The sequence below is a fragment of the Chondrus crispus genome, genomic scaffold (assembly GCF_000350225.1).
Source record: "Chondrus crispus Stackhouse genomic scaffold, scaffold_98, whole genome shotgun sequence".
Lineage (NCBI taxonomy): Eukaryota > Rhodophyta > Florideophyceae > Gigartinales > Gigartinaceae > Chondrus > Chondrus crispus.
The window spans coordinates 54,358-63,237 of record NW_005178869.1 but is presented as its reverse complement, the minus strand read 5'-3'; the positions used below and the strand labels follow the sequence as shown (position 1 = coordinate 63,237).

The following is an 8,880-nucleotide window of genomic DNA, read 5'->3' as shown; positions in this document are numbered from 1 at the left end:
CACGAGGCCGGTGAGAGGGGGGAAGCTTGGCTGAGAAAGATAAAGAACGCTTGCGGAGAATATTTGGGGGTGACGGAGAGGCTGGAAAGGCCATCGGGATCGGGGCTGGTGGTGGGCGGTTTGGGAAGGCGGCTGGGGAGGCGGGAGGGCTCTTTCCGGAGGGGCGGTGCATAGGGGACGGGGAGACTGTAGGACGATCAGAAGGCGCGATAGGAGAGGGAGGGCGCGCTTCGACTGGAGGTGTCTGGGTCGTCAAGGGCTGAAGGCGTATCGCGGCAGCAGGGTCCTTAGACCCAGCTGCTTGAATCGAGAATGCGGAAGCAGGGCGGCGAGGTGCGCCCTGTCGTACGTCACGGGCATCATTTGGGAGCGCTGCGGCAGCAGAGGTTGGCAAAGCATTGTTGAGCGGGGTTGCGACGGGAACATTAGGGGATGCGCGTGCGAGGCGTTGTGTGATGGTGTGGGCGTGAGTCTGCAGGGTCATAGCCAGAGCGACGCGGACTGGCATGGGCACCGCAGTAGGGGTGCGACGGTTGAGGAGGCGGCGAGATTCGTGGGTGAGGCGACACGCGACGCCGGCGGCGGCGGACGGATCGATTTCGCATGCTGCGTCAGAGATGGGGGCAGTTTGGATGGTGAGGTCCTCGTAGATGAGCTTAGCGTGAGCGAAGATTCGGGCAATGGCAGGGGTGGCTGCAGCGAGGAAGTAGACATATGTCCAGCGTGCGACGTCAGGGATGAGGACATGGGGGGGGGAAGCATGACTTCAGCAAGCTACGCACCTCGTCGAAGTGCGGATTGCGCCGCTTCGAAGGACGGGAACGCGGCGGACTGAGAATCTGGGGCGAAGGCATACGCTGTGACAGCGGGAGGCGGAGCTACGGGCTCTCCAGTGCGGGGGTCCAGGCGGACCGGGATGCCCAGGGGCGCGTGGGCGGGGGGACCTGGGCGGGGGTGACTTGAGCGGGTTGAGCAGGGCGAGGAGACGAGGGCAGAGTCGCGCGCGAAGGCTAAGGCGGAGTCGCGCGCGTATGCGCGGACGGTGCCGCGCGCGAGTTGTCAAGGCTGGTCTCGCTCGCGTTACCTACAGTATGTCGAACGCGCATGGCGTGGCCGTTGTCGCCAGCAGCGGGTGCGGCGGCGGAGGAGACGCTGGGGTTGCCTTCTTCCTCGTCATTCAAGAAGGCTGCAGTATAAGACCTTGTGGTGATTTTAGTAGTTGCGGATGGACGGACCCTGTCGCAATTGTTTTGATTGAGATGAGAGGGAATCTGTAAACGGATTCCATCGATTCCAACCTTTCTATTGCACCTATAAGATAGCCATAAATGAGTATTTTTATGATTGTTTCCCAAACGTGCCAGTTCATCTGTTCAATATTTGGGGACCCGAACTTGTACTACAGTATATCCACGGCCCACTGAGATTTTTGACACTGGATGTACTTGCCAATCAACAGGGCAGGATCTCAAAAAATCAAAATCACAGCCCAAAAAATTGGTGTGTGGCATGGAGACTTCGAAGCTTGTCGCGTTGGATGCAAAGTCATCGCTGCCCGCCCGCCCACCCACACAGTCTTCGAGAAAACGACAACGATAGCCTTTTATGCTTCCATCCTACTGTATCCTATGGCCCTGAGACTCGGAAATGTGTCCAGTTGGATGCAGAGTCATCGTTGCCCACCCACACACACAGCCTCCAAGCCCACCACGACCAAAAACCGTTATGCGTGAAGCTTTACTTAAGGCACCCAGGGGTGCTGCCGCAGACTCCTTCCCATTGGCATCGCAAACACATCCTTTCCTCCTGTATCCATCCCCCTCGCATACAACAACCACTCCGAAAGCTTTCACTCGCACAATCTACTTTCTACCGCCTCCTGTCAGGTACCCTGCGCTTCCATTCCGTCGTAGAGCTTTGCCGTCTTCGGGAATCATGGACCCGTTGAGTATCCTAGAACTGGTCGGCGCGGTAGAGCAGGTCGTCAGCCTGGTGCAAAAAGCCATAGACACCCACGATGCCTACAAGAATAACGGAAGCTTGGCCACAAAAGTGCTCAAACAGTATCTGGAGATGCAGGAATTGACGGGGGATGTCGCGAACATCCCCATGGACGACCTAGACCCCATACACGAGAATGAGTTGAAAAAACAGATTCAAGCCGTCTCGCGCTCTGTTTCGGGGTTGGTCAAGGAACTCAAGGATGAAACAGAGAATCCGAAAGGTAAATTACATGCCTTGGCGTCAGCCACCGGAGTTCGAGATGTCTTATTGCAGCGCCAACAGGAAGCCGAAAAGCTCTATGCTTCCATTGATAACGTAAGGAAGGAATTGCACGGGGTGAGAGAGACGCGCAGACAAGGATCGCGCGTAGTTCGTGAGATACGCTCACATGCACCGGTAGGCGACGTGTTCAAGCCCAGCTTCGCGGTTGAATCCAACTCTCCGACAGTGCTCGTTGATTTGGACTCTTCCGGCGGCGAAATTGTGCCAGACACAGTAGAGAGAAGGCTAAAGGCGGCTGTTCTGCGCAACGGAACAACCGTGCATGTAGGGGCAACGGCAGTTGGACAAGCCGGGGTCGGAAAAACATGCGCCCTACGAGCAATTGCACATGATAGGGAGGTTTTCGCGCGCTTTCCGGACGGAGTGTATTTTTCAACTCTAGGGCAAGATGCAAGAGAAGCAGAGCTGAAGCAACGACTCTGCAATGCTGTCCGCATCTCTGGGGGACATGAAAAAGCGGACAAGCTGTCCAATCTGGCTGAGCTGGACGAGGTGCTAGCAGGGGTTCAAGCTTGGTTTGCAGGCCGTCGATGCCTGTTCATCTTCGATGATGTATGGTCGCGCAACAACAATGACGAGAGGATCCTGTTTAAACTGTCCAGCCTTGCCAGGACGGCGGTGCAAAATGGTGAGCCTGCGAGCAGGGTCTTGTACTCCACAAGAGATCCGACGCTCATAGATCTGGGCGAGCAAGTTAAGTTTGAGGCGAGAGAAGGGCGTAATGCGTACGACATGCTGATTCATGCGAGTGGGGCATCGCGTGGTGAAGTAGAAGATCCAATATCGAGAGAGGCGTTTGGGGAGATTCTTGACATATGTGCGGGACTACCACTGGCTCTGAATGTAGCAGGAGTCACTGTTAGCCAATCACGAGGGTCTCGTGCCGGGGACATACCAAAGTTGTGGACGTGGTACCTGAGAACGATCAAAGAGAGTAAAGGGAGCGGGGCAATCGGCGCGCAGAAAGGAAGGGGCGGGTATGGGTCGCTTCATGCAATGCTGCGCTCGTCTTTACAGTTTCTGGACTCAAGTAGCAGCGAAGGATCTCCGTGCTTCGCGGATATGCACCGGGCATTGTGTGTCATGAAGAAACAGGATGTGATCCCTCTGGGAGTGTTGAGGGACCTATGGGGAACGGGCGATGCTAGCATCGCAAGAAAGTATGCGACGCAGATGAGCAGTGTAGGATTGGTTGACATTCGAGTTCTGGCGAACACGGAAAGCCAAGGGGTAAGTCTTCATGATCTTACGCATGATTTCGCAGTCTTCGAAGCAGGCCAAGTGGACGGCCCCGGCTGGACCAAGCACTGGTGTCGAGAGCTGATTGACAGCTATCGGAAAGAGAGGGATGTGCTCGAAGCAGTAGTGGAAGATCAGGTCCCCAAGGAGGCTAGCGAGGCGGAGGAGGGATATTTTTTCGAGAATATTTGTCGACTACTTGTCGGGGCTGAGCTGATGAAAGAGCTGGGCTGCTTGCTTCTTAGTAGCAGGTGGATAATGAAGGTGTTGCTAAGAAAAGCTGTGTGGCAGCTGGTAGAAGCGGTGGAGGAGTTGAGGAAGCTTGCTAGTGAGAAACCAGAAGCGATTGCAAGTGAGCAGTTGTCTGCAATAGTTCTGGTGATGCAAGCTGCGCGGCTGAGTGTATCGTCTTGCGATGAGAGCGTTGCCGGTATCTGCTTTCAGCTTTACAGCAGGACAATGCACAAACGGGGCGTGAAGAGCGTGGAGAGCTTCTTGTTGGACATCGAGAAGTTTGCGCCCAGACCGTGGTTACTCCCAATACGTTCATGTCTAACTGCAGCTGGGGGGAGGTTGCTGGAGTCCTTTAACACGCGCGATTCATATGTTAAGAAGATGATGTTCGATTCGGACGGCGCGGTCGTTGGACTGGCGTATGATTCCGGTGAGGGGAGCGAAGATGTGGAAGTATTCAAGAGTACCCAACACGGGGCATTTAATAAAACGGTTTGCGGCCCTTTCAGATCAGAGGACGAAGGGGCTCTGAGCCGAACGGGAAGCGAGACAAAAATGGCTCGGACGAGTCAAGCAGCGGCAGAAGGCCAAAGGCCAACGGCTAGGACGAGTCGAGCAGCAGCAGAAAGTCGGCATCCGACACAACGAGGCGCCTGGATTAGGACTGTGGGAAAGATGCTTAGCGAAAGAATGGCTGCCTGCTCTTGCTTTCGCCGGGCCCCTGAGAATGACCGTGCCGATGGCGGCGCTGACGCTGACGTGTCTAATGACGGCACATCACGCGTGACAGGTAGTGACAGTGCCGATAGCGTGACGCCTGGCGAACCCTTCGTAACAGCCGCTTGTCTCTCTGCGGACAGCACCCGTGCTGTTATCGGATTCAGCAATGGGGATTTGATTTCTTGGTGCACCAGAGAACACGAGCTTGTTCAATCCTTCAAAGGCCATTCCGATAAGATATACGATGTCGTAATGAGCGGTGACGGGAAACGGATTGCGTCGGGGTCATGTGACAAGACGGTGCGAGTATGGGACGCTGAGACGGGACGTCAAGTCGGCGACACGATGACCGGGCACACGCGTTGGGTGACGAGTGTGTCGATGAGCGGGGACGGGAAACGGGTTGCGTCGGGGTCAGATGACAAGACGGTGCGAGTATGGGACGCTGAGACGGGACGTCAAATCGGCGACACGATGACCGGGCACACGGATTGGGTGAGGAGTGTGTCGATGAGCGGGGACGGGAAACGGGTTGCGTCGGGGTCACGTGACAAGACGGTGCGAGTATGGGACGCTGAGACGGGACGTCAAATCGGCGACACGATGACCGGGCACACGGATTGGGTGAGGAGTGTGTCGATGAGCGGGGACGGGAAACGGGTTGCGTCGGGGTCAGATGACGAGACGGTGCGAGTATGGGACGCTGAGACGGGACGTCAAATCGGCGACACGATGACCGGGCACACGAATTGCGTGAGGAGTGTGTCGATGAGCGGGGACGGGAAACGGGTTGTGTCGGGGTCAGGTGACAAGACGGTGCGAGTATGGGACGCTGAGACGGGACGTCAAATCGGCGACACGATGACCGGGCACACGGATTGGGTGAGGAGTGTGTCGATGAGTGCTGACAGCCAGAAGGTGCGGTCCGTGTCGTTTGATGGAACGGTGTTGCAATGGAAAGCGCGTCCGGGTGTCTCTGATTTGCAGTGGAAAGCGTGGCCGAGTGTCTCTGACATGGACCAAAGCTGCGAAACGAATGCTCATGAATTTGAAGGCCGGGTACGGCACTTGGACGCATTCCGCATCGATAGTGATGAGGGCAGAGCATTTGTCGAACAGGGAGATGGTGCCGAAATCACTCTGGCAGACTTTAGAAGTCCAGTTTCCACCTTCGACATGGACGTGGAGCGCGGCACTGTAGCCGTTGGCATGAAGAGTGGCATGTTTGGCATCCTGACAGTTGTGACTGCGTAACATCCGAGGCGGTAGGAGACAGGCTCGTCGCCGCGCTTTTGCTTATCACACCATTGAAATGGCTGCGTCGTAAGTGACGCAGTTGGAAGTGTCTTGGGACGTTCCCGTTACAGTGAGTAGTACGTGCACACCCGTGTTGCATGCACTAAAAGTGCAGTACTCCCGGAAGGTCGTTGCGCATTTACAGTAAATATCTGGTGTCTTTCCTTAGGATCTGTGCAGTTGCAGGAAAATGTCCGGCATGGACCGCGAGTGTGGCAGCGAAGTGAGTGAAGCGACGCATTACATCGGCGTGAGACCAGGTTTCTCCACAGGCGCCGCGCACTGACCAAAAGGTAAAACAGGCAAGGCAAAGACTCGGCTAAGAAATGGCCCACATCAACAGCATGTGGTCTGAAGCGGCACGCACGTGAGCCTTCATCTCAGCCAAGGGTTGATGCATCCTGTGTGCAAAACATGTGCGCAGCCGAGGACGCGGACCCTATTATCGGTCTCATACCCATCCAAGCAAATAGCATATTTATCCCGTCTAAAAGCGAGTTTGTGCGAGTTTGTAGATGGAGTCCTCCGGGCAGAGAGACCTTACGGGGAGGGCGTTAATGTTGAGGTCTGTAGCACCACTGGAAAACAACAATTTGCGAATGAAATCCACACACGAGCAGTGTGGTCTGACAGGCCAAGCGGGATGTGGTGCAAGGAACGATGCCCGAGTTTACTGAGGGAGACGGACCGTGTGCGACTAAGAAGGGGAGCGGCGCCGGTGGCGGCGGCGCTGCCTGGGGAGCTACATCTGTGCTACGTGTGTGCGTGGTACAGGTGTGTGAGCTGTGCATGGGAATCATGACAGTGAATCATGACAGAGGGCGCAGGACGGCCGCATAGCGACATAAATTGGACATGGGAATCATGACACTCCCCCCGTCGCTGTGTGGTCGTGCTGCGCGGGGGGTGGGGGGGCGGCGGCGACGATTTGGAGCTTCGCCGTGAGCTTTCGGAACGGCTCCGATCGTAGCGGCTTCGTGAATATATCCGCGAGCATGTCTTCGCTCGGGACGTGCTTCAGGACGATGTTGCCGTTGCGTGCGTGATGGGACAAGAAATGGTGCCGGAGATCAATGAACTTGCGGCGTTTGGTCGGTCCCGTGTTTCGTGCGACGCGAATGGTGGATTGGTTGTCCATGAAGAAGGGGGTGGGGTGGGGGCTGAGCATGCGGATATCTTGGAGGGTCCGGCGAAGCCATGCAGTTTGCTGCACTGCGGCGGTGGCGGCAATGTATTCCGCCTCGCACGTGGAGAGGGCCGTGATGCTCTGTTTCATAGATGCCCAGCAGATCGGAGTGCCATTGTATAGGTGGACGATGCCAGATATTGATTTCCGGTCGGTGACATCTGCCGCGTGGTCGGCGTCCGAGTATGACGTGAGCAGGGGGGTGTTGGAGATGGGTTTGTCAGCGGTGTTACTGACTTGAAGGGGGATGTTAGCAGCGGGGAAGAGGAGCCCGTGCTGGGGAGTGTGACGGAGGTACCGGAGGACGCGTTTGAGGGCATTCCAGTGCCGGGTTGTCGGGGCTTTGGCGGCGACAGACAGGCGGTTGATGACAAAGTAAATGTCTGGGCGCGTGGAGTCGGCGATGTATCTCAGGTCACCGAGTATTTGTTGGTACTCTTTCAGTTGGGGGTGTTTTGAAAGAGGCTCATCTTGGTCCGTGGGTCCGTGGAGGCGGATTCCGTCCTGGTACGGTGTGGGCTTACCGTTGGCGATATGCATCTCTGCTTTTCGCAGGATGCATGCGGTGGCGGTGGGCTGGGATATGTGCAGCGCGCCGTTGGCGGTGCGCTGTACTGTCCATCCGAGCAGCGTGCGGGGTTCACCGAGGCGCTTTATGGTGTACGCCTTTGTCAGCAGGTTTGCGAAATCGTCGAGCAGCGCTTGTGTGGTCGCTGTGACGGTAAAGTCGTCCATGCTGATCGCCACGAATGTGGCCGAGGAGGGGGATATTTTGTGGAAGAGGCAGGTGTCTGCCTCGGATTGGTGAAAGCCATCCTTGGTGAGGAGGCCGAACACGGCTTGCAGGTATGTGAATCCTGCTTGCGGGGTGCCATAGAGGTTCTTGATTAGTTTACCTCCTTTGCATTTGTGCTTGTACGTTCCGTCGAAGCGGGGGTGCTGACGGACGTATACAGGCTTTTCCCCATTGTGGTCGAAGTCCTCGTGGAGGTACGCGGCCTCAATGTCGATGTGTTCAATGAGGAGGTTGTGGGCTGCGGCAATGGCGAATAGCAGGCGTACCGAGGACTTATCTGCCATGTAGGTTGTAGTACGTTCGGGATCGTAATGAACGTTTGGCAGCATTGTGTCTCCTCGAGCCGCGCAGCGCGCTTTTCGTTTCGTGACGTTGCCGTTTTTGTCGCGCTTGTAGCGGTACCCCATCGTAAGGGGAATGAGGCGCGTATTTCGCGGGAGTAGGTGGTCGGGTGTCCACTGTATGACACGCTTTGTGTCGAGCGCATCGAGCTCCTGGTTGTGAGCGGTGGACCAGAGGTCTGCATCGGGGTATTTTCGTGCTTGCCCGCGGTTGAGGGGGGCAGGCGTGGAGACCGATAGCTCGTCTGGTGTACGGTGGGGGGTGTGCGCCTTGAAGGCGGCGGCGGAGGTCATTTTGGGGTCTTGTGTGCGGAAGTAGGGGTGGAAGTCTACTGTGCGTATTCGGTGAGTTTTGCTCGTGTTGACGTCCAGTGCCATGATGTGGCGATCGTCGGTAGGGTAGAGGTACCGTACGGTGCGGGAGCGTGAGTGCAGCTTGGAGAGGGTTGTGGTGCGCTGGCGGGGGTCAGGGGTGGTGCCTAATTGTCCAAAGATGTGAAATTGGGTGATTTGTGGCACCGATTGGTGCCATTGGGTGGCGGGGAGGGCGTGTGTGCTGTGATGCATGGTGTGATTGTATTTAAATGTTGCATCTCGCACTGCGTCCTCCCAGTGGTGTTGAGGGAGCTCACTGTGATGCAGAGCAGCTCGAGCTGCATTCAGTAGTGTACTGTTGATCCTCTCTGCGAGGCTGTTCTCTTGAGGGGTGTAGGGGATGGTGGGAGAGTGGCTTGTGTTGTGCTTGGTGTATGTTTGGATGGCTGTGACAGAGAGGTACTCGA

General features: G+C 56.4%; 2 protein-coding genes; one reads left to right on the top strand and one right to left on the bottom strand.

Annotated features, from left to right (window-relative positions):
* Nucleotides 1-1,647: 1,647 nt before the first annotated feature.
* Nucleotides 1,648-5,943, top strand: CHC_T00009324001 (WD40-repeat containing protein). XM_005712175.1 is given in 2 exon segments: nucleotides 1,648-5,733; nucleotides 5,734-5,943. The coding sequence occupies 1 exon segment, from the start codon at nucleotides 1,648-1,650 to the stop codon at nucleotides 5,731-5,733; it is 4,086 nt and encodes a 1,361-aa protein (XP_005712232.1). The 3' UTR covers nucleotides 5,734-5,943.
* A 151-nt stretch (nucleotides 5,944-6,094) lies between these two features.
* CHC_T00008239001 (hypothetical protein) lies at nucleotides 6,095-6,175 on the bottom strand. The gene has a single exon (XM_005712174.1). It carries the CDS (start codon nucleotides 6,173-6,175, stop codon nucleotides 6,095-6,097), a length of 81 nt encoding a protein of 26 aa, XP_005712231.1.
* Between the last annotated feature and the right edge of the window lie 2,705 nt (nucleotides 6,176-8,880).

Bases quoted from the DNA above. Each gene is read 5' to 3' on its own strand.
- CHC_T00009324001 (XM_005712175.1), top strand. From the start codon at position 1,648: ATGTGTCCAGTTGGATGCAGAGTCATCGTTGCCCACCCACACACACAG.
- CHC_T00008239001 (XM_005712174.1), bottom strand. From the start codon at position 6,175: ATGCATCAACCCTTGGCTGAGATGAAGGCTCACGTGCGTGCCGCTTCA.